The 20,891-nt window shown below is 37.3% G+C and overlaps 3 protein-coding genes across 9 annotated transcripts; 2 read left to right on the top strand and 1 right to left on the bottom strand.

Annotated features, from left to right (window-relative positions):
• The first annotated feature begins 675 nt into the window (after positions 1-675).
• Noa36 (zinc finger protein 330 homolog Noa36) lies at positions 676-4,231 on the top strand. Of its 2 annotated transcripts, none has more exons than XM_090152855.1 (9): positions 676-795; positions 2,282-2,367; positions 2,434-2,504; positions 2,570-2,607; positions 2,777-2,945; positions 3,015-3,119; positions 3,183-3,229; positions 3,291-3,516; positions 4,022-4,231. In XM_090152855.1, exons 1-9 carry the CDS (start codon positions 745-747, stop codon positions 4,141-4,143), a joined length of 915 nt encoding a protein of 304 aa, XP_090008981.1. In that variant the 5' UTR covers positions 676-744; the 3' UTR covers positions 4,144-4,231. The 2 variants fall into 2 exon arrangements, with proteins under 2 accessions (XP_090008981.1, XP_090008982.1); XM_090152856.1 differs by lacking the exon at positions 676-795 and adding an exon at positions 1,372-1,501.
• On the bottom strand, positions 4,193-9,844 carry Fbl6 (F-box and leucine-rich repeat protein 6). Of its 3 annotated transcripts, none has more exons than XM_090152851.1 (12): positions 9,742-9,844; positions 8,962-9,091; positions 8,700-8,898; positions 8,484-8,633; positions 8,193-8,416; positions 7,928-8,129; positions 7,723-7,857; positions 7,519-7,653; positions 7,296-7,457; positions 7,133-7,224; positions 6,913-7,075; positions 4,193-6,831 (listed from the first exon to the last, which is right to left on the bottom strand). In XM_090152851.1, exons 1-12 carry the CDS (start codon positions 9,752-9,754, stop codon positions 6,505-6,507), a joined length of 1,932 nt encoding a protein of 643 aa, XP_090008977.1. In that variant the 5' UTR covers positions 9,755-9,844; the 3' UTR covers positions 4,193-6,504. The 3 variants fall into 3 exon arrangements, with proteins under 3 accessions (XP_090008977.1, XP_090008978.1, XP_090008979.1); XM_090152852.1 differs by lacking the exon at positions 9,742-9,844 and adding an exon at positions 9,426-9,702; XM_090152853.1 differs by lacking the exon at positions 9,742-9,844 and adding an exon at positions 9,170-9,190.
• A 625-nt stretch (positions 9,845-10,469) lies between these two features.
• On the top strand, positions 10,470-17,715 carry LOC149935377 (uncharacterized). 4 transcript variants are annotated; one of them, XM_090152850.1, is made up of 7 exons: positions 10,470-10,722; positions 10,793-11,172; positions 12,067-12,571; positions 12,656-15,784; positions 15,857-15,954; positions 16,331-16,403; positions 16,479-17,715. In XM_090152850.1, exons 3-7 carry the CDS (start codon positions 12,133-12,135, stop codon positions 17,561-17,563), a joined length of 4,824 nt encoding a protein of 1,607 aa, XP_090008976.1. In that variant the 5' UTR covers positions 10,470-10,722; positions 10,793-11,172; positions 12,067-12,132; the 3' UTR covers positions 17,564-17,715. The 4 variants fall into 4 exon arrangements, with proteins under 4 accessions (XP_090008976.1, XP_090008975.1, XP_090008973.1 ...); XM_090152849.1 differs by adding an exon at positions 11,669-11,822 and having other exon boundaries at positions 12,067-15,784; XM_090152847.1 differs by having other exon boundaries at positions 12,067-15,784.
• Positions 17,716-20,891: the final 3,176 nt, after the last annotated feature.

Genomic DNA, 20,891 nt, shown 5'->3' with positions numbered 1-20,891 from the left:
CTATAGATGGTGAGATTGGATGGAGTACAATGGCAACCAGAGAAGCTCACAGCAAATTGAAATTTCTGGGACGCCTTGAATTTATGGATGCTAGAAGCTAAGAGGATTCAAGTGTACCCAACTGAATTAATCCATCAGTGCTTCCACATGCGGGGAATTTTTCCCTTTTCCGGGATTTTTCAACCTTCCTAAACGCTAAAAGGGAATTATGTAATTTAAGAGGGAAAACGGGAAAAGTCTTCTTTGCACGGGAAGAAAGGGAATTTTTAGCTTTTCGGATAATATTAAATTTTCTAGTCTTCTCTAATTGTATATTTAGTCCATGTTTATGTTATGAGTTATAGGATAGATGTAAAAAATACTTTCAAATTTCAATACGTTCCTAGTAATGAAAGTAACGATCTAAATATCCATTTGCGACTTTTGAGAATATATATTTAGGCAAACTTATTAAAATGTAAGTAAATTTGTATTAAATAAAACCTTATATTAAACTGAATATCCATATAAATTAGTATTAAAAGCTTCAAAATATAGCAAGGGAATTTCTAAGTAAAAAACGGGGAAAAAGTGATTTTTCGTTTGATGAGATTATCGTGAGGGAAATTTTAGATATCAAATGTGGAAGCCCTGGAATCCATACGCGAAGCGGTGATAACAACGTATGCACCGCGCGAACAGTTCTGTGGATTGTTATACTTTCTGGTTTTGAAAAGTACGCACGTGTTTTTTTTAACACCCAAAATGCCTAAAAAGAAAACTGGCCAACGTAAAAAGGCAGAGAAACAGAAACAGGTATTATCATAAATGCCAATATATTCCGAATCTCCCTACTTTTCGTTTGACGCAAATGTTTCCAGTGTTATAGAATATAGAGACCTAGGAACATGGTCTACTATTTCACAATCACATTATTAAATCCTGTTAATGTGTAAATGAATAGCTTTCTGACCTTCTTACTAATTTCTCAGGTGTTCCCACTGATATTATAACCCATCTGAATAATTGCTATGTTTGCCCACTTCTTAAATATGCTAGCTCAGTGTGGAACCCCCATTATGAAGTAATCATAGTATGGTTAGATGGTGCTCAGGTGCTTGCTTCAAAGGTTATTTTCCCATTATGAAATCCCCCCTGTGAGGAGAGACTGGCTAGGCTTAAATGACCCTCTTTAGCCGACTGCCGTTTGTTTCTTGACGTGATAAATCTCTACAAGACTCCAAACACCCGTAACCAGACATTTTTCCAGATTAAGACAACCAGTGATACCGTCACCCTTGTTTCTTGACCTGGTAAATCTCTACAAGACTCCAAACACCCCTAACCAGACATTATACTAGTTCACTAGTTCCTAGAAGATTGCCCTTGACCATTGAAAAACAGATGTTAAAAAGTTATAATTTTTTTACCGCCCTTCTGTCTCTTGGCACTCACTTCCTGACTCAAAAACTGGAGCTACTAGTATTGTCTAGTTTAAGTCTCTTTTAGAAAACACTTCTCAGTTTGATTATTATATAAATGTACTCTATATTTCCAAATCCTTAATTTGTCACACGGAGCTGTAAGACCGCAATGCCCTACCTCGCCAACTAAAATGGAACAAACAAATTTATTTTAGGAACCGGTATTTTGTCTATAAAATTAATAGCACTGCACCTGCTTCAAATATCTTGGAGCAGGAACTGGGTTCAATGTTTGCTCACATACTAATAAGATTAAAAGCTGTGTCAGTTCTGTTGCTGGTATTGTTGTCAAAATTTTAGAGCTATAAAGCTTGAATAAAATTTCTATGACGCTCTTGTCCACCGCTTGTTTGTCATTACACTTTCCTAAATTGGACCGCACAATTTTCGACTGTCCTGCTTACTCTTCAAAATGCCCATAATCAGTTTTCTAAACTAGCAAATAAATTAGATTAAAATCACTATCCATTTGAAGTATTTGTAATAATCAATCTTTGTCAATTGCAAAAGTTTCCTGATTACTTCACCTCGAATTAAGGGCTGCTATCTTGAACTCTCAAAAAAATGACTATTCCAAATTATTGTTATTCTAAAAGGCTTTTCTAAATTCTACTCCACACTATTAGAGCACCTTCTAACGGATTACCCATCTGTTTTCTGTGATTTTACTGTCTCTTTTGCTTATTTTCATTTGAATTCTATTACCAACATTATTGCTCTGTTTGTACGTATATTTTCATGCATGTCTACAAATAAACCACTCCAGTTTTAGAGAAAGTTGTATCATTAAATAAATATGTTTTAATTACAATAAATAGAGGCAAAAGGATATACGAGAGTCGAGGACAAAGTCGCTTCCAGAGTATCCTTGTAACGCTAGTATGGAGTGTGATATCTGCTCAAGGTTTGAGAAAATATGAAATTTTAGTTTTATATATTATTGAATTTCTAAACACATTTTCTATATCAGAAAGCAGAAAAATAGGGCATTTTGTTATTTTTGTAATTCCTTACAAAAACTACCCATGTGTGCTGAATGTGGTAATTTTTTTTTAAATTCTAGATAATGTTTGTTTCTTTTATTAAAATATTTTTACTTCTTTAAGGGAGAACCAAATGTATGATGAAGTCAGGGGAATGTGTTGTAAGTCCTAAGTGAAGCAGCAGTCAAAAAAGGAGGTTGGACTTCTTGAAGGTATCCTACTGACCTAAGTGTCCTAAAATCTCAAGAGTCTTGATTCCTTTTTTGTCTCTTTTCCACACCCTACTATCGATTGTTTACTTTGTTTTCTTATTCCAAAAAAATGTTTTAGGTAAGGCATGCAGGAGTTTATACAACTGGCCTTGCAATGGTTGGAGCCATATGTGACTTTTGTGAAGCTTGGGTATGCCACGACAAAAAGTGTTTAACAACTCATGCCTGTTCATGCGTATTGGTGGATGCTACTTGTGTCGAATGTGAAAGACATGTTTGGGATTTTGGTAGAACTATAACTCAGCTTTTCTTATGTTATTTAAATTTCACATTACCAATTAAATTAATGTTTTTAGGTGGTAGAGTCTTTGAGTGTTCTTTTTGTCTAAATAAGCTGTGTGAAGATGATCAATTTGAACACCAAGCTAGCTGTCAAGTTTTAGAAAATGAAACTATGAAATGTAAGCATTTCAATTTTTACAATTGAAATTTCAGCTATATTCTAATAGATTGACATTTTTTAGGTCAGTCATGCAATAAACTTGGACAGTATTCCTGCTTGAGATGCAAAGTAACAAGAAAAATCTAATTTGTTATGTAAATCAAATTTGTTATAATACTATCATTATTAGACGTGTTTCTGCGATGATCATGTTAGACGGAAAGGAATTAAATACGATAGGAATCAACCAATCAACTGTCCCAAATGTGGATATGAAACACATGAAACTAAAGACTTAAGTATGTCAACCCGAAGGCATGATTATGGAAGGCAAAAATATAAGGACGATGACGATGAGGATGACGATGGAAATTCTTCTGGATATATGTCCTATTATCAATTTCAAGAAGCCTCTGGTGATATGGTCCAAGTGGTGCTCCCAATGTTTATCGGAAGCACCATTAAAAGCTTAAACACGGTTATTCAAAATTTAGATGTGGTGTCCCACATTAAATCTGGACTTTCTTCCCTTCTATATGGGTTAATGAGGGGGATTTTATGTTTTTTGTCAACAGTGCCCTGTATCACAGTTAAATAGAGGCTTGTGAAAAAATAAAGAAAACAATGGTGGGGGAAATTAATTTACTTTTATAACTCAAGCATAAATTTACTGAAAATATTTATTTGGTTTTTACAAAAATTATAAAGAAGGGGATCATTGGGGAAAGCAAGCTTGACATAACTGTGGGCCATCCAGAAGCTTCTATTATCTAACCTCCTAAATTTGAATAACCCTGTTTTTAGTCACAAGGTGTGGAGATCTAGGGCTAATAGCAAATGTTGAATTTTTAGCCCTGGATTGTTTTCATATATCCCTGTAATATAGGATGAACAGCTTCTTACCTAATTTTACACATTCAGGTCATAAGGAAACTGAGAGTGAATCTGAGGATGATGATAGTGAAAATGATGATTCAGAAGATGAAAATGATGATTCAGAAGAGGGTGACACTGAAGAAGAGACAGAAAAGTCAAAGAAATAGTTATATTAAATTGTGTTGCATTAAAGACTTTATTAACTAAAAGAAAAAATTATTTAATTTAAGAAAATTCAACAAATATTTATTGCAAGTAATATGAATACGCTTAACTGGTACATGGTTCAATTAAACTATCCCACAATTTAGGCCTACTTGTCACTGTAAACCTATGTTTTCAAAGGTTCTTGTCAGACTTCAACAATATAATAAGTTAATTAGCATAAATTTTCAGTTGTCAAAAATGGTACAAATTATGTGACAAGAATTGAAAGTCAGAAGAATTAAGCATTTTATCTATAGAAGTTATTTGAATTAAGAAAAAAAAGGCAAAAATTTTCCAATAAAAGATTATGGACTTCGACACTAGAGCTGAAACTTATAGGATAGTTTTGAAGGCCTTTCAATGTTGATTGTTCTCCAAATTGTTTTACACTCACAACCAAGAAAAGAACAATACAACCCTATAATTAAATTGAGGCACCCTTATTACAATATACTGTGCATTCATATAGCTTCGATAAATGATGTAATGATTAGAAATGAGTGGAAAAATATTTACAAGAAATTGGTGTTCTATTTAAGCCATGCAGTATAAATGAAAGAAATGAGATCAAATTGTTTTTAAGGCTCAAATGACCAAACTTTCATTATTATAATAACACAAATTTGGTCCATTTTTTACTTTTAGTTGTATTTAATCCAGTGATTTAATATTTATCACTTATCAAATACAAACTTTTGTGTTGTGTTTTATACTCTGATTATATCTTTCACACTTATAACTGCTTTGAGAGAGTTAATAATATTGAACACCAACCACATTTAAAGAAAGGGGTAGAACCGTAGAAAAGTATGTGAAGCTTATGATAAAATACTGGCGTATATTTAAATCAACATTCAAAAGAAGCTTTTTTATGAATCTCAAAAAATTGCGAAATAAAAATGGTTAATTTTGTACTTATTTGGGAAACTGCTCTAAAAATTACACATTTTACATTTTATAGTTGCGGATAAAATATATTTCAATGGAAAAAGGACACGACTGTGAATAATTTGTTGTACGTCATACTGGCTATTAAATAAGCTGTCATAAAGCCAAGGGTAAAAGCTAGGTGTAACTTTGTTAAAGGGGTTTCCCAGTAAACTTCAACCCAAACATTGGGTTAGCTCCATGCCTCTGATTTAATCAACTCAGATTTTTAACACCACAAAACTTTTGTACCAGTGTAAAATAAGCATTAGAAACTTACAGAACCAATTTCTGATAAAAGAAAAAATTACACTTCTAAAAAAAATTTTGAGACAAGAATCTTTTAAAAATATTTTCCTTCCAACTATAGATTTTAGCTGTTGTTTATTACTAACAACCTTTTGTTCATTTATAATTATTTCTATATATATATATATTTATATATAGAGATTAAAAATTATTTTATATTATTCAATAAAAACATTTAAAAACTGTGTTATTGTTTCAACATCGTAATAAATGCGTGTATGGGGTATTCCATTAGGTATTGAAATATAATTTTTTTTCAAAAACCCAAAAACCTCCAAAACTTAAAATAACTTAATAAACGTTACCATTTGAATGGCAAGGGGTAAAATAAATTTTTCTTCAATCTTTGAAACTTTTTTCTCAATATAAAAGCCTTATAATAAATACTCTGCAAAATGGCTTTGTGCATCACTATAATGTAGTGCTCTATTTTATACAATATTGTACTCTTTTAAACAAATAGTCAAATGTTTTGAGAGAAAATCATTTAAGGAATGATGGCCCTAGCTTCAATTTCATCATTGTTTAGGTAAATAAAAGATGACCCAACAATTCATTCAAAGAATGTGATAAAGTAAAGGGCACAAGCCAGACCATTAGGTGGCATTCGACTCCATGATAGATGAAAATACATTTTTGGAAACTATCCTGGTAAGCCGAGGCGCAACTGCAAAATGACATTTTCAAAATGTTCCGAGGCCAGAATATTTAAAAAAATTCAGTATAAGTTGAACAGGCAGTGATTTGTCCGACACAATTCCGTTTAAACACTTTAAAGATGATATTCTGTTCTTTTGGTAATTATAATTATCAACTTCTGGCTGAAAATGTCTAAAAATAATGCCCATTTTCCAGCCTTCCCGATGAACAGTATTAAAATACACTGTTTTATATCCGAAACAAATTCATCCATTCCTACTAGTTAGCTGATTCAAAGCTTTTTAGTTTTCTGGAATGATTGACCCCATTCGAAAAAGTCATACCAACATCTTAAAACCTTTATATATATATATTACCATTATTTAATATAATCCATAATGGCATATTTAAAATTTCACCATAAATATTCGTTTGACCGGTCAATTTCAGTTTTCACTTTGGGCAACACTAGCTGCGTTATCATCAAACTTACCCTCTATGAGTTCTTCTCTTAACCTATCCAGATCATCACCAACATATAACCGTTTAATTCCTCTGGGTAACGCTCTACACGATTGTAGATTCAGAGTGTGTAAAAGTTTACACTTTTCCAGGGCACTTCTAACACTGATTAGGGTAATGGCTGACCCACAGACATCTAAAATTTCTAATTTGGACTCTCCTTCAGTGTTGCTGAGAGATATAACACCTTGGTCGATAGCATCAGCATTATTTGCCCACGAAAGATCAACTTCTTTCAAACTACGATTCCACTGATAAGGAAAAGTTTCAATATTGGAGGGTGTTAGACGTCTAGTTACTCTAACAAGAATTAAAAAAAAAATTGCTCTGACTTTTTTAAGAACAAGTTCCAAGTCCGTGGTTTTAGTTGCGGCGCACTGAGATAAATGAAGATGTTCTATATCCCAGGCTGGTACTTTGACTAAACTAGAAGCGGAAATACTTCTGCACCCTCTGACATCCAGAAGTTTTAGCTTATGAGACGTTTTCACAAGTCTGTAAAATTATATACATTTATTAAATATTTTCCAAGTGCTATGTATAAAATTGTACCGTTCTAGATCATTGTTGCCAAGCCAAGAGCTATACACTTTGGTAACGGCTATACTTAATTCTTCTAATTCAGGAAATCCAGGTGCTTTGGCCTAAACCACAAAAAGCATCTTAACGCTTGAACCAATTTCCCAAACTGAAAATTTTCTGTATAATATTTAACCTGTGCTGTTAAAGACGATGGCGCTAAGGCAATATTACTATTGGCAAGGCGAAGAACATTGAGTTTTGGACAACCTTCTTGCAATTGTTCAACAGGTAGTACTAGCGAGCTATTAGACTGCAAGTTTGACACATCCAAAACTCTTAAATTTGGACACAATTCCTTGGAAGGTAAACGGTCAATAACAAAACAGCAAAAACAAACAAAAACTACTTAAACGTACAGAGATGCTTTTGAAAACCGGCAAAAAATTATTGACATTGTTTTCTGCTAACACCAAATGCGTCAGTTGATGGCCACGTTTTTCACAAAGATATTTTAAGCAGGAGTTGGACAAAGGGCTTGTTACAGAAGAGTGCTATGAAATATCATAATAATCTCTTACAAATTTAAACTGATAACAAGAAAATTAAAAACCAATTCATACTTGCGCAGCCGCTGATAGGTCAATTTTGCTCAAATTTGAACAAGAATCCACCAATTGCCGGATGGAATCACTAGTTACTTTGGAACAGTGATTTAAATTAATTGACGATAATTTAGGGCAGTTTTCAGCAATAGCCTATTTATAAAAAGAGAGAAAAACAAATATTTGTTAAGGGCTTTCTCTGTCGTAAAAATGATGAATGTACCTTCATTCCAAAAGCCGTGAGAGTTTTCTCCCAACCAGATAGATTCAGATCTTCAGTTTTGGACATATACTCTTCACATAGTTTTTTAAGAGTTAATTCGTTCATATTCAGTTTGTTACAGTGACTTGCAGAGAAATCAACCTTAAACCACAAACTTGAACTATTGGCAACGTTTTTCCAGAGTTTACAGACTTTTGAAACTCTGAAATGCGAAATGGTTAGATAAGTAATCAAACCTCATCAGAAACATTATAGGTGTTGATACCTTTTAATAAATGGTAAAGCTCCCTCTCGCCGAATACATATTTTGAATATTTTAAGCAGGACATTCTCAGGTAGCAAATTACCCCACCTTTCATCATATTCTATTTTCGGAGAGTTATCGTCACTCTTTGACTCTGATTCTTTAAAAGAAACTGATTTCCCTTTCTTTTTCCTCTCTTTAGGAACTCTTTTTTCCTTTTTAACTTTGACCTTTTTGGGTTTTTCCTTTAACAATAAAGAACCAAATATAAACATTCATTATTTTCTTTGAATTATTTAAGAAATTTCATACCTTCATTACAGAGGGAATTTCAGGATTCTTTCTTTTTCTTCCTCTTTTAGAGTGGATTTTTTCACCAAGCTTAAACTTAATTGTCATAATACCCTTTTCCGTTTGTACTCCGTTTGGAACACTTATCACCCAATTTTGATGACTACCACCCTTAAAGAATTACAAATAGTATGACGTTTCATTCTGCAAATGAAACCCATTATAAACTCATTTTACCTTAGAATGGCTTTTGAGTGTATTGTTAACAAGAGGGCCTTCAGATTTCTCTTCATTTTTTGCCTCAATGACAAATTTATCTGTCTTCACTTCAGTGCCACTATCCTGACTTTCTTGCCCATCAGAGGGAAAACATTGAGAGACGTCAGATTTTTCTTCGTATCCACTACTATCACCTTCAATGGCAGAGTCATCCAATCTAACAATCAAGGCTCGTTTAAATCCAATGTAAAATACTATAAACTAAATTACTATTCCATACCTGTTTCTCTGGGCCATTTTTGATTTGACACTTTGAACTACAAAGTCTGAATCATTCGAATCATCAGAGGGCCAATTATCTCCATTAATAGTGAAGAGAATAGGGTTTGTAGGATTCTTTTGAGAAGATTCTATATGATCAGTATACAAACCATTACTCTTCGAGATAAAGTTTTCATTATTAGCCATATCAAGGTCATAACACACACCTATTGAAACTGAAAATTACCTATTCTAATACATGAATACATAGTTTTAAAGGGAAAGATCTTTAGTATTAAAAAATAATAATGGTTGTTACTGACAATCTTTACATAAATAATTTACATGTTGTGACGGAAAGTGATTGAAGGTAGGAGTTTTATAAAAGTATAAAATGAAACATTTTATCATAAGTATACAATTATATAATTTAATGTTTGTTTATTATCAGGTTTGTAACGCGAAATATTTCGCATTTCCTACGTCGAGAAACTAAATAGGCCACAATCTATTCCTTGTGGATGTACATTAAGCAACGCGGCTGGCATTTTATATAAAATTAATTTATGACCAATGCCATTGGTTCCCTCAGGATTTGGACCTCCCTCCCAAGAAAGCGAATATAAGCGTTCATTTAGGCCCCAAAGATTAGCCTACACGTCTCTGATCAAAACTACGTTTTCGATCAAATTGAAAACTTTATACTGAATTAGATATATAAATCTGGGTATAGCAAAATCATTTACATGAAAATTCGAATTAATTTTACTACCTAAACTGTCACATCAAATGAGCTCACCAATTTCCATCATAGCTCCCCCATCACGATATAAACACTAAATCAAGCGCCTCCTCTTTGCCTTGTGGGATGGCTAAAAATGTGCCGCTTCTTGCGCAAAGACCTAAAAATGGTGTCAAAATGGCGGACAGACGTTTTAGATTGGTTTAAAATATTATCATCAAATCGGGCCGCTTTTTGCAAAACAAAAATGGCTTCTTTTGAATATTACTAAACTCTAGAACGGCTTATAATTTATTTACCTAAATTTGTATTATAACTTCATCAACTAATGATCCACACTTAACCTTTTTTCGGTTTCTTATCACTATGAAAAATTAAATTGTTCATTTTTGTTACATTTTACAAATAATTTATTAGCTTTTTCGGCTATTTCCAAAAGCATTTTAGCCGAAAGTAAATCTGGCAGCACTACGCAAGCAGTCTCATTAAGCCTATGCTTGTTTAATAAAATTTCGTATCTATAAAATAAGTAATCGACTTATAATTTTGTTGATATTTTTTAATTACTATGTTTTTGTTATATAATACATCGTATTTGAAACGAAAAAGGTACTTGGTCTAATTAAATAACATTGAAATTTTGAAATATACCGTGCATCATGGGCCTTTGTCTTATATCTGTTAGTGACGTAAGGGTCATTTATAAGTCCTTACTATACATCGTCTTTGGGATTATGAATGTTTATACTTGAGAAAAATCCATAATTCGTAACACTCTTAATACAATAAGTACTTCGCTTTTAATCAAATTAAGGTGCATTTCTCTTTCTATTTTTTCTACACGGCCCATAATTTATGTAGAATTTCAAATAAATGTTAAAGAACTTTCATACTTGCATTATCAATTCCTTGAATTACTATACTAGAGTAACTAGAATAGGCAGTAGGCCTACTTACCAAAACCCATGCCATGGTTTCTAGTAAAGACGTCAGAGCCCCATAAATTTTAACTAACCGTAATTAAAACAAGTAGTAAAGGTACGTTGTTTCACGAATTCCATAATATTAATAAGCAATTGTAATGATAACCCACTAAATCGAACCGTAGATCGAAAAACTAACTCCGCTCTTCTGCTGGCACCGAAGTCTGAAGAAAAAGTCCAAGGCCCGAAAAACACGAAACGATGATTTCAGTCTTTTTAGACGCGCGCCCAAAATCATTGACAATGGCTGAAGCAGCAGCGTCTGTACCCGAAAAAGCTTGACCAACCTTTAATATTGGAAATTTAATGTGGTAGTTTTATAACAATAACGTAAATTATTAAAAGCCCACGGTTTTTGTGATAAACGCGATATTAATTTTAAACCAAGGAGCTATAATGTGCGAAAAGTGAAATGTATTTGGTACGACGTAGCCTTGGCTGTATAATTATACTCAAGAGTGCACACGCCGTTTTTGGACGCCATTTTTATTTGAAGTAAAACTCGGTAAGAATTTTGAGTTAAATTTTTAATAAATAGCCGGTACCTGTTCATACCGAAATTTTATATCACTGCGTTTATAGTATAGAGTCCCATATAATTATAGACCTATCATTAAGAAGAATAGAACATTACTAAGTAAAGCTTTTTACACGAAGAAAGATTTTTGCCAAGGCTTAGTGATGTCAGTTGTATACCTTGATAACTGAACCCCCAGATACTTTTATAAATAACAACTGGATCGTTTGATGTTAATCTTGCTTAGAATGGACATTATAGGCGTATCCTTTTAGTCAGGACAGCTCCAGTCTGGTTGAACTTTGCAATTAGATTTATCTAACTCCACTCACTATTTCATGCTAATCTTAATGACAAAATATATCTATATACTTACACCGTTATGCAATACGGTACTTCCTATTATTAATACTTATTATAGATTTTTATTTTTTTATAACTTTAAACTTTCTAGTTCATTAATTCGCCAGGCTACTTTCTATAGGTGATATTAAAGGTTTTTGGTACGTAGCACTAAATTCATGAAAATGATAGGCGCATAGGTCACTATAATGTGTTTACACAAATAAACTACAACTGATTGAGTAGAACAGTTCTGTTTGGAAATTATTAATCTGTTAACCTCATTGGATAATTTGGTAAGTCTTTCAGTGATTTTATTTGTGATATATGAGAATTTGTGTTAGCACCTTAGCTATCAACCCCTAGGCCATGGCCTTTAGGTAAATTACCTACGGTACACTAAGAAACTGAGTTTTAGACGATCTCATTACACTAGTCTCCTACTAGAATTGGCTTGTAACTTACTTGAAAGCTGTATCAGTCATTGTTAACCGTTGTCAGAGGTGATTGGGTAAACAAATTGATTTGTCTTTTTTTCAGCACGGGCCTTTGCGTACACGTTGACGAATCATGTAAGCCGATTAGTTAAGATTTGCATTTTTGTAAATGCGTAGAATGTTACAAATTTCGCCGAAAGTTATGTCAAAAGAGAAAAACTCTAAATTGAAAGACCACGAAAAGTCTTATAAACGTCACGTAGACAAGAAGTCGAAAGTACAAAGAAAGATAGTTTCGCCATCGGCGGATTTGAATCCCGTGGTCGTATTAGATCGCTTACCCAACGATTACTGCAAAGGCTTAATAGTATCGCCGCCGCCGAGGAGATTGAACGTTGTTGGTGGTAGCAAATCGAAAATACAGCTCAAGAACCACGCTGCCGTCAAGAAAAAGAACACCGCTCGACGTAGCGAGTGGCCCGAGGCTTACGAAGGATGCTCGTACGACGACTCCTTGGCGGAAGAAGCTTCAGTCTTCTTAAACAACTTGGCTAACGACGGAGTAGCCAAAGAGGACAAAGATGAACCGGAAGTTGATGTTATCGATGGTGTGAAATTCCTGAGTTTCTTGCATGAACCGGACGTTCGGAAGTATTCTTGTTTCCATTCCTCTTACGATACGTTCTTTTCAGATTGGGGCTCTGAAAATTCGCGAGATTCGTCGTTTAGCGACGACTTTAAACAGTTAATTATCCCCACCAAAACCAGAGACATTACGCAAATCAAGGGTTGGCGTAAAAAGTTGTTCGGAGATTGTAACGAATACGCCAGCATGCCAGCCGAAGACAATTCACGTTCACCGAGAGATTTCTACGACTCTTGGAACGAGAAGGACGATTTCTATAATCCCGCGATGGGCACGTGCGACGAGGCCGAGATCGTATTCGACGACGCCAACGAAGACAAGACAAAAGCCAAAAACGACGTGGATCAAGATACGCTCCAGAGTCACCTGGTACTCTCCAAAGTGGAATTTAAAGCCGCCAATAGCGAATCGGCTTTCCAGAGCAAAGGCCTCGAAGAGTTTCTGGGACAAAAGAGCGAGCTCAATATCGGTCTGCTTTCTCAGTACAATCCAAACGTCAAAGTGATCGAGAAAGACAGCCCGATACTGGCGGTCGGAACCCTGAAGAAAGATGACTACGTACCGCCTTGGAAGAAGCTAATGGAAAGACAACGGAAGAGAAAGGAATTACTGGATAGTCTAAACAGTCGCCGCGAAGTCGAAGCCAAAAGGGAGAGCGAAAGAAAAGAAGCGGAGAAAACTAAAATGGATGTCGTGGTGACGGAATTGGGGAACAAAATTGTTTGGCTGGACGACGAAGACAGCGATTCTGACCAAGTCGAACCATTCGTGGATACCGAATTGAAGCAAAGCGAAGAGAGCGATCTAAAGTTTCATTTGAAGAGCTACGACGTGACCCGGAAGCGCGATAAGCCCGATTTTGAGAAAGACGCGAATGGAAAGAAATGTCTAGATGAGAAAGAGCAATTACCAGCCTGCGTAAACGTAAAGCGGGAACCAATTTGCGAAGAATCGAGCAAAGAGAATTCAATATCGGACAAGAACGTCCAAATCAGCCCCGAGAGGACGAAACGGGAAAAGAAATTATCATGGAAGTTGTTGAATAATTACGAGCAACCGACGCGGGCTAGAAAGGGCAAACGTAACAAATCGCCTTTGCTCAACGCTGACTCGAATTGGAAAGATTCTAATAACGTCGAAGAGCCCATCAGAATTTCGCTGAAGCATTCACCCGACCGTTCGTCTTGGGTCATCAACAACGTGATTTCGGACAGCGAATTCGCTGCGCGAAAAAAGAAAGGGAAGAGAAAGATTCGCAATTACTCGTTCATTTATTCGAACGACGAAGGCCCCGTGAAAGACAATCTTCCGAAATTTGAAATTATCACGCAAACTGTATGGTCCAGGAATAAAGTCCTAGAGAAAGAGTTCTACCAGTTCCTAACCGAGTTGAGGGCTAACCCTTACGAAGACGCTATGAGACGTTACCAGCGCTCCAATCTTTTCGAAGACCAACCCTTCCCGGCGCTGTCAGAATGGGACGCGATGGCGGCCTGCCAATCGCTCAACAGGTTACCTAAACTAAACGCGAATAAACCCACCGCCGGTCGCCTCAACGGAACCAAAGTCTCACCGCGCAATGCCCTTCCTTATAAAAAGAACGTTTCCAGGTTAGCTCAACTACAGAACTCTTTGAGGTTTATGGACGTTGATACTTCTTCTCTTTTGCAAGGGGAAAGTAACGGCAGCTCTATTGACGTCGAACTTACAAAAACCAGTCGCGGGCGAATCGCAACTCCAGCCAAAAGACTCCTCGATTCGACGCTCACCATTGATCAGCTTTCCGTCGATGCTGGCGATCCTTGTTTTAGGCCGACAGAACTACCTAAGCGCAAGAAACCCACGGCGGAAATCTCTGAAACTGTGTCCGCAGATTCGTCGTTTACGAAGGAACAGGAGTGGATCAAGTCTCCAGAAATCATTTCCGATGACGCCATTGTTTTAGACGATTCTAGTTCCGGAGACGACAGCTCGAATCAAGCTAAAAGTAAACCGGGAAAAACGAAAGTAACGCGGAACTCCTTCGCGCGCCAAGAAAAGAAACTCGTTCGTTCGGGCTCTTTCCCTACTCAAGAATCTATCTCTCCGACTGTAGCTCACTCGAGCCCAGGACGAACACTTTCCAGCGACGATATTATAGAGTTACCATCTCCGGAAGGGAACAAAAGTGACGAAGAGGTCACCGTTATGGTAAAAAAGAGAAATAAGGATACCAACAAAAAACACAAACAAAATCGAGAACTACAAAAAACGTTAATACTCAAATCCTTCCGTCAAGTGACGTCGGGCAACACGGTTTTGAAATCTCTCATAGTGGCCAACACTAACATCGCGTCGAAAGCCAAAGATAACATGAGCTTAGGACTTTGCGCGGTCGGCTTAACTCTGAACAAAGCTAACGAAGGAAAGAACGACATCTTTCTTCTCTACGGTAGGATCAACGATAGCGTCTACAGTGACGCTGTCAGAAAGAGTTTTTACGAAGAACAACACGGGATACAGACTCACCATTTCGTCGTTCCTATCGTTTTGGAAATCACGAAAGCCGCTATGAAATCCAGCAGCGATTTGAAACTGGTGAAAATTCCGTTGAAAGGAAGGGCTTTGATAGACAACCAAACAGACAGCGTCCCCTTGATGTTGTATCCAGTGGCCACGAAACCCCCGAACGAAGACCTAGTCAACTATTCCTCTAAAAATGAGCGCGACATCGCGGAGGTTCCTTCCGTGATACCCAGAAGCCCATCTTCTTCGCGAGACAGTTTTAGCTCCACCACCAAAACCATCAAAAACGTTAGACGACCCATTTCTTTGTTGAAGAAGAGCGAGGAGGGTCCGAAGAAAAAGAGTAAGGTGGGGCAGCTTGATAAGTTGGAGGTTTTGGAAGACGACATCGATATTTTGGCGCGCTCGGACGAAGAGGTCGAAGTCCGTGTGTCCGCACCCAATGCACCCGCGAAAAAACCAAAATTTATGGCTCTAAATAGAACAGAACCTATCTGCCGTTTTAATCAAAAACCCCTTCGCCCTCTGCTACCATTGACTGCCAAAGTTCCAGCGAATGCCACTTGTCCACGTTCTTGGAGTGGTACTATCCTTGCCCAGTCCATTCCAAGATCGGCTGCTGTAAATGTCACCCCAGCTATGCCCCGAAGCGTCACCAATCCCGCTCCAGGTATGGCTCGAGACCCTATTAATAAAATCCGAGGTATAACTCAGAATATTCCATTTATTTCTGGCCTTCCAGTATTTTCCGGAACCTTTGGCGCTAGCAAAGCTCTGGCAACTTTAATATCCGACTCCAAAGCCCACTCGGGTGCTAAGGCCCCCAATATCACGATAAAAGTACGCAATTTAATTCGACCCATTGAATTGGGAATAGTACCGTTAGAATGACAAAGGCGCGTTCGGGAGCCGTGGTTTCGCAAAACAAATTCTGAAATTTCGAGTCAGCGCATTCAACCATCAACTCTATCATTATACAGGTGGCGCCATCTATCACTTTCAAAGTACACTAGTACTATTTATTCAATTGTATGGGATATAGTTCCCGCCGCTAACAGCGGATGGCGCTACCAACAAATGATAGAGTTCTCAATGTTTACAAAAATTGTTTCGCGAAAGGCAGATTGAAATTGCCATTCTAGCGGTACTATTCCGAATTCAATTATTCGACCCAAATTTCACATTAACATTATAGCGTATCGTAACTTTAACACAGGGAATCACGTTGAACGGAACCGGCGATGACGACGCCACGTTAGTCAAAAAGATTCTTTCTGACCCAAAGCCAGGTACTGTAACCTTTAAACGTTTCCTTTCGATGGAACATCGTCGGTTTTTACGTTCTGCCATTTTTATATTTTCAGTGAATGGAAAAGGCAAAGCGAAAGAGTTGAAGTTGCTCTCGACGACGCAGCTCTCCATGATTTCAGGAATTGTCGAATCTGCTCAAATTGAACCTTCCGATCAGGGACTCGACCAAGAACTGAGGTCAGCCGCTCAAGCTGCGTGGCAATTATTCGGACCCTGCATAGTTAGACGCGTCAAACTGAAAAACGGAAACGTGGTGTACGTTTACCAATGTGCCAACCCAGCGGACAAGCCTTCAGCACCTCAGCAGATTTACCACCCACGAACCCCGGTCTCTATTCTACCAAAGTTGGACGTACCCGTCACCGGAACAACTACTAGTAATGTCTCTAATACTAACCAATACGGGACAATAGCGCCTCAACTACCCAAATCAGCATTACCCGACCCAAACCTAGTCAATTTTTCCAACATCACGAAGAAAAAATACACGACGCAACAAACGAATCTTTCGCAAATAAACTCGAATATCGGTTCTGGTGTTTCATTCGTGCCACATTCTCAACTGCCTGCTACTACAAATTCTCTAGCTTCAAACACTGTCCCCATCGCTGCCGACAATTCTACGGGTTCGAGCTCACTCTTTCCCGCGCAACCAACGAAAGCCGTTGTCGAATTGCAAAAACTCAAATCTGATACGGGTAGCGCGCAAATTTCGTCGCTTCCGAAAGGGATCGTATCTCCTATACCTATTCAACCTCTGCCCAAATCGCTCACTAATTCTCTTGAGACCGAAAAAGCCAACGAAAAGAAATTTGAAAGTCCCCTTAGCCCTCCTTTATCTCCGAAGAATCGGTCGGACATTAAACGAAGCTCTTACGATCGCGATGACGGCTGCGTACCCTGTTTAAACGAGAACGTCAATTCGAACACGAGTGTTTGGATCGGTACAGACGGTGAACCGTGCTACGTCATGCGGTTGGACGATAATGAAACGGCCGACATGGAACCTTCCCCGCAAACGGAAGATGTTCTGGAGCCTCAGGAAGATCCTAAAGTGCCCACCATCATAGGTTGTTTCCCTATTTCCGAGGAAGAATTTCAAAAGAATGATACGTCTAATGTAGAAGCGGTCACGTGATAGTCAATATGTCATTCTTCCCGTTTTTGTTTTTGTTTTTTTACTTTTAGTTTATGCGTTCTATTTTGTATTTGTTATTTTTTTTGGTTAGTCATTAAATTTGTAATTACAAGTGGAAATTATAAACATACCTTTTTTTAAATAAAAAATGCACTAAAATGGCCTTTTCAAAGTATTAATGCGTGGAACTAATTATAGCAAAGATAATATAGAATAGCTCATTCTATACACTCTTTTATATCCTTATTTGTGAGAGCTGCCATCTTATTACAGGTCTGATTTCAAATAGTGCATGGAAGGCCGCTTCACGCGGTCAAGTGCACGCGACGTCTCGAGCTGATGAGCACGTGCAGGTGCCCTTTCCTGTACTATTTTAAATTAGGCCTGTAATGAAATGGCCGACTTCGTAAAAGAGTGTATAATATAATGCGAATAAAATAATACATGTTTAAAAGCGTTATTTCTTAGAGCGCGCGCTTTATAATATTTCAGTACCATAGATATAGGAAACGTATATAAAGGTCTAGATAAAATATTTCAAAAGGAGTGAATACCGAGGTGACAGCTAGCAGAAACGCGTAATTTCTGCAGGCTATGCTGGCTATCCTTATAAGGCGCTATCTATCGGTAAGAAAGCTCGTGCTATCGTCGCGAGAGCCATTGTCTCCTGCTTAAAATTTTCTTCTTTTTTGTTTTGTTTGTTTTTTAATTGCGCGCCTGGTGTGAAGGCCCCCGCTATATACACCAAAAACCTGTAAACCTTTATTCAGACCCACCCCTGCTTAAAAATTATACTAAAAGTCACCAACAGATGGTGTCTAAAGACTACGGCCTGCGGAAAGGTCAAGCACTTACTAAAATGCTAAGAGAGCTCGCGCTCTTGGTCACGTGCCTTTTCGGTGTCTGCTAGGTGTCAATTCCGTATTTTATGTTAGGTTTAGACGTCCCGAAATTTATCTAGACCTTTATATTTATCTATGATTCTGTCTGACGATTTTGTAACGAAGCGTTAAAGGTTTTTTTTATTTGCTCGTAAAAAGTACACCCTTTGTCAGGGCCCCCAGACGTCCTATAAAATCCTATATCATCCTTTCATTTTGATATTTTTCCCATTTCAAATCGCGACACTCGGTTAAATTGCTAGATTTAGCTATAGGACAGTCATTCTAGTCTATACTTTTGTTATTGTTAACATGGTTAGCTACTAGTTAATTTTTGTGATAAGATGGTTAAATAGTTTCTATTTTTTAAGTGAAAATCAAAGATTTACTTAACTAAACATAGATTTTGTTTTTAAATGCATAAAGTTAGTAAATGAAATGGCATATATATATATATATATTTTTAGAAATATAATCATATTTATATTATAAAAAAATTGAAGATTTGAGTGGGGCCCTTCTTTTGTAGCGTGTTATCAAAGTTAACCGTGGTCTAATCTACAATTGGTTACCAAGGCAACTGTTTAACTAATATTTTCGGAGTTCCGCTATTGACTAACGAAGAGACTACCCGAGGTGGTTATCACCGATTTTGTTGAAACTCGGGGGTAAGGTAGACCTTATGTTAGAATGGAAATTTCCAAAGGGAAAAGTTGCAATGCGCTTTAGTTTTCTCATGGCAACCGAAAATGTTTTTGATATCTCAAAACAAAAAACTCTTATTTAAAAAAGCATGGGATTTTCAAAACTTACTCAAAAAGATTAATTTAACCTATTTTGGGTAAAATTGATCAATTTTGGTTAAATTTTAACAAAATTTGGGTAACCGAGAAAATCCAATGATTTTTTAAATGGAGAGGTTAAAAACATTTTCGGTTGCCATAGGAAAACTAAAGCCCAAAATGTTGTAACTTTTCCCTTTGGAAATTTTCATATTACCATAGTCTTCCCCCGAGTTTCAACAAAATCAGTGATAACAACCTAGGGTAGTCTGCTTGTAAGTGCGAGGCAGTTTTTCAAATCTATGTTTATATTATCTTTGATTATAGGTTCTTAAAAGTAACGACTCGATCACTCCGCTTCGAAAAAGGGAAATTGGAAAATCTGAGATAGATGGCGCGGTAAAGTAGTACCAAAAAAAAGTAATTAAATTTGTTTTTTTTCAGTTGGCGTAAAACTAACTCGATGAACTTCCTGATAGTAATATTGCAATCTAGGCTTAAAGACCGAGAACAGGGCGAATTTCTAGCCCTCTAATCCTGTACTCGATGTTTTGACGAGTGACAGCTTAAGGGGGCTCCAAGGTTCGGTGGCAAAAAAAAGAAAATTGATCATGCTTTTCCTTCCCCCCAACCCCTCACTCGGCCTTGGCAGAGGCGGGCAGAGTTAACCGTAAATTTCGCACTTTACTGACTTTACACACATTTTGCCACCGAACTTTGGAGCCCCTTTAACTGACATCTATGACAAATTGATTGACAGCTCTGACAGCTTGAGTGACCGCTTGGACAATTCTGGATATTGTACAATTCAAAAACAGTCTGAGCCGTCGGTCAAGCTGTCACTCCTTAAGAAGTTCAGATATGTGGGGGTCAAAATTCGCGCACGAGAAAATGGAATGTCTGTTCTCGGCCTTTAAGCTAAGTGAAAGTGAGTAGTCATACCATATCCAGATATGGAATTTAAATTCGTATAGGGTAGTAGCATCACGTAGTCAACTTGTTGGGAACACTTCTTTCTAATAGTGTAGCAGTAACCTGTTGCTTTTCCCATATCTCGTCGTTTTGGGCTCGTTTTTTGCTTACGAGAAACGCAAAGGTGGTAAGAAACAAGGATACTGCACGCCAGGAGCAACAAACGCAAGGAGAACGCAGCTAGCCTGTAAACACGCCAACGCAGTGTTGTGTACAAATTTCATTGGACGAACCTTTACGCTGAACGTTTTACGGGCAGGGGGGGGGGACATTTTCCGAATTTTCCCCTTTCGACGGCAGCAGGCGCTAAAGCCACTAACCAATGAAAAATGTACACAAGAAAATGCACGACTTTTGACGGGTTGCGTTCTCTTTCTGTGGGGTGCTGTGAGTGTTGCTCCTAGCTGCACGCAAGGGTTTTCGATAGACTAGATCCACTGCAGCGCCACATAACTATTTTTAATGACAATCCGCCACAACCAAAGCAGCTCTAAGCAGCCTCCGTGGTGGGACTCTTGCTCGAAACCGGCCAAAGCTATTAAACGCGCCCCACCAGGGAGTGGACGTAATCATGGATAAGCCAAAGTGGCGGAGTGTCTGCCTCTTTCCGCAGGGCCAATATAGATCCACAGCTGGTGCTCACATCTAATCCTATATATACTCCAGAACTGATTTTAATGGAACCTCCCACAA

The sequence above is a fragment of the Leiobunum rupestre genome, chromosome 7 (assembly GCF_980474605.1).
Source record: "Leiobunum rupestre chromosome 7, qqLeiRupe1.1.hap1, whole genome shotgun sequence".
NCBI lineage: Eukaryota > Metazoa > Arthropoda > Arachnida > Opiliones > Sclerosomatidae > Leiobunum > Leiobunum rupestre.
This window is presented reverse-complemented; position numbering and strand designations above follow the sequence as displayed.